The 13,161-nt window shown below is 55.5% G+C and overlaps 1 protein-coding gene across 5 annotated transcripts in view; it reads left to right on the top strand.

Annotated features, from left to right (window-relative positions):
* TP73 (tumor protein p73) overlaps positions 1 to 13,161 on the top strand; it is a 34,197-nt gene extending 21,036 nt beyond the window's left edge. For 3 of the 5 annotated variants that reach the window (XM_080380316.1, XM_080380317.1, XM_080380318.1), the window contains 10 exons: positions 5,979 to 6,165; positions 6,309 to 6,424; positions 6,867 to 6,976; positions 7,427 to 7,569; positions 8,027 to 8,115; positions 8,447 to 8,571; positions 8,901 to 9,055; positions 9,177 to 9,309; positions 10,316 to 10,409; positions 12,114 to 13,161. In XM_080380316.1, coding sequence (XP_080236442.1) covers positions 5,979 to 6,165; positions 6,309 to 6,424; positions 6,867 to 6,976; positions 7,427 to 7,569; positions 8,027 to 8,115; positions 8,447 to 8,571; positions 8,901 to 9,055; positions 9,177 to 9,309; positions 10,316 to 10,409; positions 12,114 to 12,434 — 1,473 coding nt within the window. In that variant the 3' untranslated portion in view covers positions 12,435 to 13,161. Of the gene's footprint in view, positions 1 to 5,978; positions 6,166 to 6,308; positions 6,425 to 6,866; positions 6,977 to 7,426; positions 7,570 to 8,026; positions 8,116 to 8,446; positions 8,572 to 8,900; positions 9,056 to 9,176; positions 9,310 to 9,385; positions 10,449 to 12,113 lie in introns of those variants that run through there. The other 2 variants (XM_080380319.1, XM_080380320.1) reach the window with 2 other exon arrangements.

The following is a 13,161-nucleotide window of genomic DNA, read 5'->3' as shown; positions in this document are numbered from 1 at the left end:
ACTAGGGAAGGAAGGGAGAGGACTCCTTTGGGGGTTAACCAAGGGATTTTAATTAGCAGTAATGGCATGATAATAAAGGTAGAAGAATGTAGGCTGTAGCGTGCACAGCCTGTCTGTGCTGGTTCTGCTGTGGGGACAGCCCCAGCCCTGGATGTCACCAGTGGTCCAGCACTGGTGGCAGTGGGGCTGGGGGCATGGCATGCAGGGCTCTGCATGGGGCGCTCTGCCAGGCACCGTGAGAACCCCCGAGTCCTGGGCTCTGTCAGCCTGATGTGTCACCAGTGTGGTGCAGGGGCTGCAGGCATGGGGAGGCAGGTGTTGGGGCATCCCTGAGAGCCATCCCCAGGCAGTGTCTCTGCTGCCCAGCCTGCCCGTGGGGCTTGGGCACCAGCAGATGCTCTCCCCTCAGGCATCAGTGATGCACCAGACATATTTGAAACCAGCTTAGAGTAAATGAGCAACAAAGTAGCTTTTGGGGAGGAATTTGCGGCTCGATGAGAAGTTGTATAGGCCAGTGATTAAAACTATGGTTATTAAAAAATTAGAAAGAAAAAAACCCTAGCTCTGTGGTCGGTATGTCTTCCAGGATCTGTCGTAACAGATTCGTCCAAGCCGGTTAACGGTATTTGCGGTTTGCAAGATGCTACATGTCTGAGTAAGATGACAGACACATTATTATCACCTCTCCTCTGCGATCTGTCTGAACCTGTCCCAGGATGCAGCTCCGCAGCTGCTTGCTGGGGAGTGCAAGGAAATTAGCAGCCGGAGGCAGCACTTTTCTTCTCTCTCTCTTGCCAGGCTAGTGGCTTTATTGGGATCCATTGACTGCAGTCCTGGACACGTCTTGAGTAGAGCTAATGAGGAGACTGGAATGTAGAAAAGGAGGAGGAGGCGGCTGGTAGGGAGGGGGGGGGGGGGTGAGGATTTGTGGAAAAAGTAATTGTTGAGCAAATCATTTCCTTCAAGAGGGAAAGGAGGACTTGGCTGCAGCCCTCCCAAAGCAGGCAAGTCTAGACGCTTCAGTGTCAACAGTTGAAGATAAATAAGATTTTATCAGCTTCGAATCTGTTGGGACACATCCTCCTAGCGGTTCTGCTGCCCAGGGAGGGCTAGGACACATGGACTTTGCCCATAGATCTTTCCATGCTGAAGATTCTGGTTCTTTTTTGTATGAGGCTGTCAGCATCCATAGGGAAAAACACCTCTCCCTACTCTGGTTTCCTGTGCTGGAGCAGTAGCTAAGGGTCTGAGCAGCGTGGTGGCCTCTTCCAGAGTGGGTCCTGGGTACTTGCTCAGGGTGGGCAGCAGCGGATGCTGAGACCTAATTTAATGCTACTTCACAGCTGCAGCTGTATCAGTCACTGTGAATCATTGCGGGGCATTAGCTCATTTGGATCTGGTGATGTGCAAAACATTTCCTTGGATGCAGTGGCAGCAGTACCAAGGTAACCTTGGTAAAGCCCTGCAGCAGCCAATTGCACCGCGGGGCTCTGTCACCCTGCTGTGCTTATTTCCCATTACGTTCGGCACTGGTGCAGCAGAGTCTCCATCTTGCCCAAGAAGTAGCTGTGTTTTGAACATGGAAGTGAAAGGAACCCCATCTCAAGACATATTGGGGTACCAAGTCCCTAGAGAAACACAGGTTCATGCTGATATACCACTGGTATTTAAACAATCCAGCTTTTCCAGTTGTTCCTAGTGCCCTGGACTTGCTTTGCAGGACAGATCACAGTAGCAGGGAAGGGATGGCAATGGAGGTAGCATTATACTTTCAGCCCAGCAGATGAGGGCAGACATTGAAATCAGCAGGACTACAGAAAAACCCCAGAGGAATATACCTTCTGCAAGTTTACATACGCTTCAGGCAGATCACTCAGTGCTGTTACTGCTGTTTAAACCAAACCAGCACCCACAAGCCACGCTAACATGCGAACCTGTTGTGCACCGCAAACATGCAATAACAGACACTCTGGCTTTTTCTGTGAACAGAGATGACCTTAGTAATAACGTAACTTTGGACATGAACAGTCCAAAGGGTAGAGCAGGGACTGAGAATAAAGGCAGGAGGTGCCCAGGGGTAGAACTTCCCCAAGCTCTTCTGGAGGTGTGAAAGAAATCTTGGGGCTGAGCTCAGGCTGTGCTGATGCACCAGTGCTGGGAAGGCATTCAGGTGTCCCAAGATGTTGTTCCCGTGCCCGGGAGTGGCAGCGAGCTGGCAGCAGTGTGAGTGATGTGAGTGCTGGCTGTGACCCCGCTGCCACGTGTGGCTGGTTTCACGAGGTCAGCTTGTCCAAATGCTGCAGAACAGGAAGGGTATGAGTGACCAGCCTGAGGTTCAGTGCTAGGATAGCTGGCAGAACCATGGCCATGGCAAAAGAAGTAGTACCAAGCAGCGAAGCAGCTGCACTAGCCGATGGGATTAAATACTGGCATTTCGATCTCCCGGGTTCCACTTTGCAACTGTCTCATCTTGTGCTTGAGGAAAGCGCGGTGCCTTTATGCTCCCTGTGAGCCGGGTGTGCACATTTCAGCTGCAGCTTGTAAAGCACCAGTAACTCAGATTACGTAGTGCAGCCCTGCGCAGAGATGCAGGTCTGATTGATTATTAGCAAATACAGATAACCACGTAGGAGCAGAGGCGTGCTCTTCCCCTGAGCAAGACATGCATTTTGCTGTCCCCTATAGAGAGGGTACAGCCAAGGGCCCTTCCTGGCTTCAAACATGGCTGGGGACATGGAGCCTCTGGGGATCCCCAAACCTTAATGCTCATTCACCCCATGGCCATCAACAGGCCAGGTCTGTGAGACCAGGAGCACTTTGCCTTAGCAGCAGCTGGAGGTACAGCTGTGAGGAGCCGGGAGTGCGGCCGCACAGGGCACAGCCCTGACTGTTCTTGCCCAGAGTTATCAGCATGGAGTTCCTTAAAAGAATAGTTTGTTATTGAGGAAGGATCTTTGAAGGCAATCCTGGAGCTGTTAAGACATGATAAGGTTATCAGTGGAGGCATGCCTGTGTTGAGCGGCAGCCTTTCTCCCTGCGGGGCAATCGCTCTGCTATTTAACAGAGATTTATCCATGTCATAACATGGTATAATGAGAGAATTTGTTACCAAAGAACTTGCCATAATGCACCTCTACTCTTCCAGAGCAGTTATATTTCCCAGGCATGTTGAGGACTGCCCGGGAATGTCTACATGAAAGGATCCTTTGACAGGAGTTGTCAGTATTTTAACACCTGGCAAGGAAGAGCCCCCCTCCAACTAACCCTTGTTTTGCCATGTTGTCTCCTAAAATGAGGGCGTGAAACCCCCGTCGCACTGTGGGCGAGTAGGTTACGTGGGCCATGGCCGCACGAGTCTCCCCTCCCAGCCGGGCAGGAGGGAGCGACTGGGCGCTGAGCAGAGCCTGCGCTTCCAGCCTAGGCACAATCGCTGCCGGGATCGCGCCCAGGAAGCTAACCTGGCTGTAAAGCTGAGGCGTGGGCAGTGTCATCAGGTATCGCTGCAAAATTTGGGGATTTCCATGAAAGGTGGTGTTTCCGCGTGTCCTCTCTCTCTGAGAAAGTCCACATGCCTCCAATACTGAGGATTAATTCTTGCTGCCAGATTCAGCTTCATATTACACATCCCAATCTCACCCTTTAATGACCACAGCATTCTCCCACTCTCTGTAGCCCAGAGCAGGCTCTGACCCCAGCATACACCCCCCATGAGCCGCTGGCGTGCCTCTCTGGGAGCTGGTACCTGCTGCCAGCTGGCCATCGGTCCAACACAACCCCACCATGCCCAAGCTGCTGCAGTTTGCCTTGGTAGAAGCCTCTCCCCTTTATATCTTCCCTGACCTTCCCTAGAAATACCACCTGGAAAGGGCTTATCATCTTGTTTGCCTCTTCAGCAGTTTCTCATTTGCTTCTGCGGCACTTGCCAGGCTGATGGGAGCCCATCCAGTCCCAGCAGGCTCGGTGGGAGCCTCTGTGGGCAGGGAAGGCTCGCTCAGCCCACGGGTGGATCCACTCCTACGGAAAGGGCAGCAGGATCAGGAAGCACAGATCCCTTCTGCAAACCCACCTGATGCATGTGTGCACCAGACTAGGCTGGCAGCAGTGGGAAGACGAGGGCTGAGCCACCCGTGTCAGGTCCCTAATGCCCTCACAGTCCCATGCCAGCTGCCAAGCCCTGCCATCCCCCGGCTTCAGGCAGCCCTGCCACCCAGAGAGCGGAGCAGATGGCTCACGGCGGGGCAGAGGGAGCCTCACTGGCCTCTGCACACCTGTATTTGGATGGCTGAGGACAAGCTTTAACATCCTCACAAATACTCTGCACGGTGGTATTTTCTTGGCATCGGGCATTATGTTGTGGGGATGAGATAAAATACTTTGAGCAGGAACATGCCCTGCCATGCAGGGACTGGCTTCTCTCTGTGCGGCAGGGGTGGGCTCTTGTATAGCAAACACATTCTTTGTGAGATGGAAAACAGCGTGGCACTGGTGAGGTGGAAGGGAATTGCACATCCCCACACCTGGGAGCCGAGACACGCGTTTACTGGAAGGTGAAGGACGGGCCCTGCCTCCCCCACCCCTCCGCTCGAAGCGTGCAGCCTGCTCCTGCCCGCTGCATGCTGCCAGCCCCTGCCCACTGCACGCTGCCAGCCCCTGCCTTGCTGCAGCCCATCACCTGTGGGTGCGGTGGTCCTGGACCAGCGCTGGGTCCCTGTCCCGAGGGTGCTGCTGCCAAGGGGCTCTGCCGTGCTCCAGGGCCGGCTCCCAGGCACGCTGCTGTCTTCAGGCTGCCATTCCCATTTTCAGTGGCCACCAGGAGCTTCCCCTGTACTGAGCAGGTCCACAGCCCTTGCAAGGGGACCTTACCCCTCACTCCAAACCGAGCAAATCCCTTGTGCCTTTATGAGGAGTGTTTAAGTGGTCATGAACTGTTTTCTATTGATGCCTGCAGAGCATCCTCCTCCGGCAGCCAGCCTGGGGAGCGGGTCCCGCCGTGTCTCCTCTGGGAGCCACTGCTGCTGCAGCAAGCAGCTGCAAAGCATCGACTCATGGTCAGGACAAACCCTGTCTGTGTCTTTCGTGCTAGTCAGAATTAAACTCTGAGGTTTTGCATAATTAGCTGTGATTCCATTAACAACGTTAAACACAATTTCCTTAGGCTGTGGTGCGTCAGCACCCTCAGTGCTCTCAGCTCAGCCAGGAGCTGTGCACAATAGGAGACTCGGGGTTACGTTTCCAAAGTGGGGTGAGTGATGTATGCATGAGGGTTTCCACTGATTTTCAGCAAGATTTCCTCTAAGGCACAGCATAGTGGATGCTCCCGCTTTGCCGGAGCAATTAGGCTAGCTGGGAACCCCTTCCTACAGCGCCCAGCCCTTCGCCCTGTAGGTGGGTGGTATCTGGCTTACGTGGGAAGCGGATACGATGTGGTGGGGGTGAATTTGGTCACATTTAAATATTTCCAGGGGAAAAACAAATATCGAGCCTAGAGAATAAACAGTTACCACAAAGACAGGCTGAATGTCCTTTGGTCACCGTCCCCTACAAAGCACTGGGAGTAAGCACCAGCAGTTTGCAACATGGAGCAGCCACGGAGGCCGGGCGCCACAGGGGTGATTGCTGGTACCTGGAGCAGCTTTGCACTGGCACAGTCCCTCCAGCATGGCTGCAACGCAATAGGCGGTAATTGGTTTTATAACAAGTCATTATTTTAATTTGCTGCTTTACTGCCGTGCTCTCATTTTGCTTGGAGTGGTGAGAAAGCAGCAGGCGGGTGGATGTGAGGAGCCGAGGGAACAGAAATGACTGTCTGGGTGCAGTGGGAGCGGGGGCATCAGCCTGAGCCCAGCACGAGCCCCCGTGCCAGGAAGGGGAGGGAGCCCTGTGCTTGCACCGCAGCAGCAGAGGAAGCCAAGGGCAGGCAGGGGAGTAGCCGCTGCCCCATCAGGCCCAGTGACGTTCACCCATCTCTTCTTTTCCAGTACTCCCCTCTGCTGAAGAAACTCTACTGTCAGATTGCAAAAACATGTCCCATCCAGATCAAGGTGTCCACCCCCCCACCACCGGGCACCATCATCCGGGCCATGCCCGTCTACAAGAAAGCAGAGCACGTCACCGAGGTGGTGAAACGCTGCCCCAACCACGAGCTTGGCCGTGACTTCAATGACGGTGAGTGCTGCTCTCCCTGCTCTGCCGGGGACCACCCTGTCATCGCGGGGGGCCATGTGTCCCGCCCTGCGCTGCAGCCCTCGCATGCACAGGACCAGGATCCTGGGCAGCCATGTCCTCTAACGCAGAGGTTTGCCTTGCAGGCCAGTCAGCCCCAGCCAGCCACCTCATCCGGGTGGAAGGCAACAACCTCTCCCAGTACGTGGATGACCCCGTGACAGGAAGGCAGAGCGTGATGGTGCCCTACGAGCCCCCGCAGGTACCCGGCTGCCCTGGGGTGGGGGGGCAGGATCAGCCCCTGCCTCTAGCTGGGCTTCTGCCGGTGCTGAGGGTGAACCCATGGGTGACAGGGCAGCTTGGTAGGACACAAAGGGCAGGAGCGTCCTGCTTGCCCTGGCACATCTAAGGCCACCCGCTGCTTGCTTCCTGCACTGGTGGCAGCTGCATTCGAGCATCTGCAGCTCCCAGCCTTGTGATGCATCCCAGAGCATCCTATTCCAGGGGAGCAGGTTGCAAAGGGAGACCCCTCACCGTCCTTGTATGGTCCCCTTTTCCCAGCTGGGACCATCCCCACACCACCCTTCTCTGGTGCTCCCCTGCTCGTCCTGCCAAGGCGCTAGCCCTGCGCTGGGGGCTGGGAGGGCCCAGCCTGCCTCCCCCCATCACTCCCTGCTCAGCGCCGGCTCTCCCCTCCTGGGCAGGTGGGAACCGAGTTCACCACCATCCTGTACAACTTCATGTGCAACAGCAGCTGCGTGGGAGGAATGAACAGGAGGCCCATCCTCATCATCATCACCCTGGAGACGAGAGAGTGAGTGGCTGTCGGGGCATCTCTCCCTGCTGTGGGAGGGCTGAGGGCCCTCGGGAAGGAAGCCCCCCCTGCAGAGAGCACCCCCAGGGGAAGGGGATGTGGCAGCCCCCCGCAGCCTCAGCCTGGCGCAGGGGAAAGGCTCTTCCCTGCTGGCTAGGAAAGGGCTGGCCTGGAGGGACTGGGGACCCAGCCCAGCACCAGCTTCTCCCTTCAGCTGCAAGCTGGAGCCTTCCTCTGCCTCAGGAGCTCCTCTTCCCCCAGGAGATTGCTGCCAAGGGGCTCCCTGCACTCAGCACCTTGGGGGCTTGATTGCTTCCCGAGCAATCCATTCATGTGGAGCGATGAGAAGATGCTTGACTGGTTTGGTTTCTGAGCTGGACCAAAACATGGACTGAGCTGCGACACACTTCCCAAGCAGAAATAGGGTCACTGAATTCTCTCTCCTCCCAGCGGCCAAGTCCTAGGAAGGAGATCATTTGAGGGACGGATCTGTGCCTGTCCCGGGAGAGACCGGAAAGCTGATGAAGACCATTACCGAGAGCAACAAGCCCTGAACGAGAGTGCAGCTAAAAACGGCAATGCCAACAAACGCAGTAAGTCTCCTTGCCGGGAGAGGGAGGGGGCTCAGGGCACTGCTCTGCTGCAGCCCCAGGCTCCTGGCCTGCACCTGCACCCCCTTGCCACTCAAAGCCACGCAGAGGCTTCTGCCTCAGCTCCTTTCCCATTGCACCCAAAATCACCGTGCTCCAGAAGTTTCGGGTCCAATCCCCATCCAGGCACCATGCTTTGACCTTTCTCAACCAAATCTAAAGTCTCATAAAGAGGACCCACTCCCTTTTCCCTCCAGAGTGCAAAGCTGTTTGTGCAGGGCTTTCATGCCCATGTAAATTTGCTCTTCATTATTACTAATAAAGGGACATCATCGATGCCAGAACCCAGGTGAACAGCCAGCACGCTGCATGGCTTGAGCTTAAATCCTGCAGGGAGCCAAGGTGCTCCCGGCCCGGCTGCAAGGACAGCATGCTAACGTTCTTCCTCTCTCCTTCCCAGCCTTTAAGCAGAGCCCCCAGGGCATCCCAGCGCTGGGTGCCAGCGTTAAGAAACGGAGGCACGGGGAGGAGGAGACGTATTATGTGCCTGTAAGTGTTGGTGAGCTGCGCTGGTGGGGAGCTGGGCTGGGAAAAGCGGTGGCACTGTCCCCTCCGCGATACACCCCTTCGGGATGTGATGTTGAGCAGGATGGGGTTGCATGGTCTCCTGCAGGGCGGCAGGTGTGTGTAAGAGCAGAGACATTGAGAACAGAGGCAAAAGCATCTGTGGGTGCACACATCTGAGGGAGTTCTGGACCCCCAGGTAGTCCCTGGCCCCAGTGAAGCCGCACCTTCGGCTGGGTGGAAAAAAGGGGCCACGAGGAAGGTGGCTAGGTGGGATGGGAACAAAGCAAAGCCCTGGACTTGTTCCCTCCTCCAGGTGCGAGGCCGGGAGAACTTTGAGATCCTGATGAAGATAAAGGAGAGCCTGGAGCTGGTGGAGCTGGTCCCGCAGCAGCTGGTTGACTCCTACCGACAGCAGCAGCAGCAGCTCCTGCAGAGGCAGTATGTATCACCGCAGCCCCCCGAGCCTACAGCCCGGAGAGGCTGGGCAGCCACCCTGGCTACAGGAGCCCTCAGGCAGCCCCAGTCTGGGACTGGTTCACCGGCTCGCAGCACGGCTGTCCAGTGCCAGGTGCTTAGCAAGGGCTGGTGACCGCTATAGGGCCGGTATCGGTGCGAAGTGGCTTTTCTGTGCCACAGTCCACGTCGGCACAGCTGCCTGAAGCCTCAGCGGGGAAGTCTGATCAGCCAGAGAGGAGGTGGGCTGGGGCAGGGTGCCTCCATCCCCCCCTCTGCTGCAGGCTGACCGGCCGCTTGGTTTCCCCGAGCAGGAGTCAGCTGCAGACGCCTTCCTCCTACGGTCCTGTCCTGTCACCCATGAACAAGGTTCACAGCGGAGGAATCAACAAGCTGCCCTCTGTCAACCAGCTGGTAGGGCAGCCGGCACAGCACAGCTCGGGTTCTGCACCCAGCCTGGCGCCCATGGGTAAGGGTCCGCACCTCACCGGGCTCGGCAGACCGCAGGCTCCCTGCCGAGGGAGCGGGTGGTTGTCACAACTGGGATGTCTAATGGATCTATTTGTTGCGTTGACATGGCTGCTGCCCAGGACCCGGCATGCTGAACAGTCACTCCATGCAACCCAACGGAGAAATGAATGGGGGCCACTCATCCCAGTCCATGGTCTCCGGATCACACTGCACCCCCCCTCCACCCTACAACCCCGATCCCAGCCTTGTCAGGTAGGGAAGGCATCCGACACCCTGTCTGTCTTGTCCTCTGATGTTTCTTGCTGTTGTCCCTCACTCTAACCTTCAGATCTGTCTAGCAACTGGTCAACTGGCCACTGGTCCCAACTGAGAAATCACTGCTCACGCAATCACGTAGACCATTCTTCTCATCTCAGAAACTAAAGCCCAGCTACCTACCAGTTAGAAACCTCTATCGCCCTCACATACCTCTATCTGGGTAATCCATCCCTGCTTAATTACAAATTAAATGCATCTGAACAAGAGTCTTTTCCTGCATGTCCAACCAGCACGTAGCTTTGTGAGCTTCCCCCTTCCCCTTCCTCACCAGCAATGCCTGGAAATCAGTCCACGTGGCTTATTTCCATCAGGAAGGCATTAACAGGTATGCAGCCACTTTTTAACGTGTCAGTCTTTAAAAAGACCACAGACATTTCAGCAGACACCCTACCAAAGTCAGGGAGGCTGTACATGCAGTTGAACTAGAGGCACGTAGCCACAGCCTGGCACAATGTGCAAAATACCCCCGGCAGCCCCAGCCTGCGCTGCGGAGCTCGGCCTCGCTGCCCAGACCAGGCATGGCCCCGGCTCCTCCCTGGGAGCTCCAGCTCCCTCAGGTTATTCCGTGTAAGTCACCGAGCTGAAACTTCTGACAATCAGGAGAAAAATAATAATAATAAAAAAAGTAGTTCTAGGAATGAACGTCATCTTGCTTCACTTTGACGTGAGCGGCAACCGAGGGCACACTAGGGATGTGTGACACAGACAGAAAGCCTGCCCGAGCAGTCGGAGCATCCCAGAGCTCCGTCCCTTGCGCCTGCTGCAGTCCTTCTGCGCCGCAGGGCTGCGGGAGCTGCCGAGGCCGTTGGCAGCAGGAGCTCGCCACAGCCCCCGCCTCTTCAGCGACCTGGAGCACGGTTTGCACTACAGTGATGGTTGCGAGCACAGCTGTTATTCGTGAGAAGTTAATGCCACTTTATTTTCCAAATTTTTTCTGCAGTTTTTTAACAGGTTTGGGGTGTCCAAACTGCATCGACTATTTCACCTCACAAGGGTTACAGAATATTTACCACCTGCAGAACCTATCCATAGAGGTAAATGCTTTGGGAAGATCTGTTTTTACCACTTGTTTCTGTCAGCTGTTGATCTGAAAAGCAAGGACAAAACTGTTTTAAAGGAAAGGGAAAACTGTGCACCAACCCTTCACACAGAATATACGCTCCCCAGGATTCATCCCTTCCCTTTATGCATCCTTTCCAGTCCTTCGGATCTAGTGGTAGTTTAGCCATCAGTAGCAGCCATGATGGTCTCCATGGGTTCTTCCAGACTGTCAGAAACAAAAGAGCTAAAAGATCCCCAGCCCAGCCCTCAGGCAGATTTTCCACCTACCCCAGAAAAGCTGGCTGAGGTGCTCAGCAAAGTAACCCAAACCCCACTGAGCTGGCACGAGCACCTCCACTGCAGTTCGGTGAGTTTAAAATCTGATCTTATGTCTTATTAGTCTTTAAGACAAAAGGAGCTAAAGTAAGGGAGTCGAGCCTGGGATGTTTGTATTAAGGGACCCCTGGAATGAAATAGCACAGGTCTGGCAAAAGCTGGCATGAACAGCAGTAGAGGGGGTGCTAGAAGTACCTGCGCTTGCACACCGCGCCAGCCCTCTGCTGCTGCCGTCCTCGGTTAAAGCACAGTCTCTGCGAAATGAGGTTGTGGGTGGCACCAAAGCAGGAACTTCCCCAGCCCATCAGGGTAATGAAAAAAAAAATGGGGAGAAAAAAAAAAATATTCTTAAACTCTCTGAACCATAGCACGCCCTGTAAATCCTAGTGTTTTGGCTGAGACAATGCTCCTGCCCCGATCCCATTTGGCCCCCAGGCAGTTGGTAGAGATGTCATCTGCCTGGCAGTGACAATAAAATGCGCGGCCGTGCGTTGGTGATGCAGCTGTTGGAGACACGATGATTTTTCATTGGTAGCTGGGGCCAGTTGTGTAACCTTAGCCTGGTTTTGGACCATTTTCTGAACTAACTCCGTGACCGTCTGTAAGCTGTCAAAGGGAAGGTTTGGTACGGCCAAAACTTGTACCAGACCACTGAGCTGTGTGTCCAAGTCGGCGTTTGTAATTACTAATTGCATACTCACTGTCTTCTCTAGTTAACACTCACGTGAGTCTCTGTGTTTGGCATTAACATGGATCTCTGGCAGCTCTCCGCTACGACGGTGTTTGTCCTGGTGCAGGGCCCCCAGTCCTGAGGTTATCGACCTCATTTGGCTTGATGAGTGTGGCCCATAGCGTCGTAACAGCCCGCTGTCGCCCGCCTGGGTGCGTTCGGGCATGGCGCTGGCCCCCGCGGGCAGAGGCTGCTCCAGCTTCCCGGTCCAGGACCGGAGGAGAGGCCAGCCCGGCCGATGGCTCCTTGCCCAGGTGAACAGACATGAGGACGCTTCACGTGCTGCTCTGCAACCTGCGTCCAAAAGGGATGGGTCCCCTCCCTTCTCATTTCCACATCAGTTTGATGTGAACCCATGCCCCCCAAAAAGGAAAGCAAATTTCTAACGAGCAAAGCTGCGTTTGAGTAACTGGGCAACTGGCCACCAGTTACAAATGAGAAATGGCCTGTGGGGGATGCGCCCGTGGCCTTGGTGCTGTGACCCAGAGGAGGTCCAGCCCTGCCACCAGTGGGTGCTCAGGGATTGTGCCCATGTGCTCCCCCCCCAGGCTCAGGGGTCCAGGGCTCGCTGCCACTGGCAGCCGCATCTCTGCCAGCTGCTGGCTGTGCCTCAGCGGTGCTCTTCTTCCAGGATCTCGGAGCACTGAAGATCCCGGAGCAGTACAGGATGATCATCTGGCGAGGTCTGCAGGAGCTCAAGCAGAGCCACGACTACGGGGCCCAGCAGCTCATCCGCTCCAGCAGCAACGCCTCCACCATCTCCATCGGCAGCTCGGGCGAGCTGCAGCGGCAGCGTGTGATGGAGGCTGTGCACTTCCGCGTGCGCCACACCATCACCATCCCCAACCGCGGCGGGGCTGACGAGTGGGCGGACTTTGGGTTTGACCTCCCAGACTGCAAATCTCGCAAACAGTCCATAAAGGAAGAATTCACGGAGGGAGAGATCAACTGAGGGTCTCCAGAAGGCAGCAGCAAAAGACCGGAGGGAGGAAATGAAACCCCCTATGAAAAATGTTTTCAGCCTTGGGCATCTGGGACAGTGTAATTTTGTTGTCTGGAGGGGAACTGCAAGCCCTGTGTGAAAGCACGCCGCTGAGCCGCACGGGGAGTGTCTGCCCCGGAGAGGAAACCGTGGTGGCTTCGGCGGAGGGGAAGAGGAGGGTGGCGGAGCCAGCTCAGCCACGGGCGTGCGGGTTGTCTGCCCGCCGCAGGCACCCGCTGGTGCTTTACGCTGTTCTGTGTTTTACTGGAGGATCCCCGCATCCGACAGACGTGGTGTAAAGACGGTACATTTTTCTCTTTGCAAGACCAGCCTTCGGTACGGCTTACCTACCCCCATCCCGTATCCCCCGTCGTGTCCAGAACCGACACCATCGTGATGGTCTTCACCATCGTGGCGAGGACTCGGCCCTTCCCTGCTCCATTTTCTGTACAGAAACCTGCCAGTGGCTGCTGTGAAGCCACACGACCTGCTCCCTGCCTGACTGCCACCACCCACCCCTGCCCTTCAGGTCTCTGTGCAGCCGCAAAGAACCGCAAAGTTCCTGATGTGGTCATGTACTTAAATATTTGTGTATATAAACAGAAGCAAATGTACATACGGTATGCTCATTGTGCTGTAAGGAGAAAAAAAAAGATTTATTTTCATGTAAGCTATAAAAATTGATACTTACTCCTGA

The sequence above is a fragment of the Falco punctatus genome (genome assembly GCF_963210335.1).
Source record: "Falco punctatus genome assembly, chromosome: 3".
Lineage (NCBI taxonomy): Eukaryota > Metazoa > Chordata > Aves > Falconiformes > Falconidae > Falco > Falco punctatus.
The sequence above is the reverse complement of the archived record's forward strand: the minus strand, read 5'-3'. Positions and strand labels throughout refer to the sequence as shown.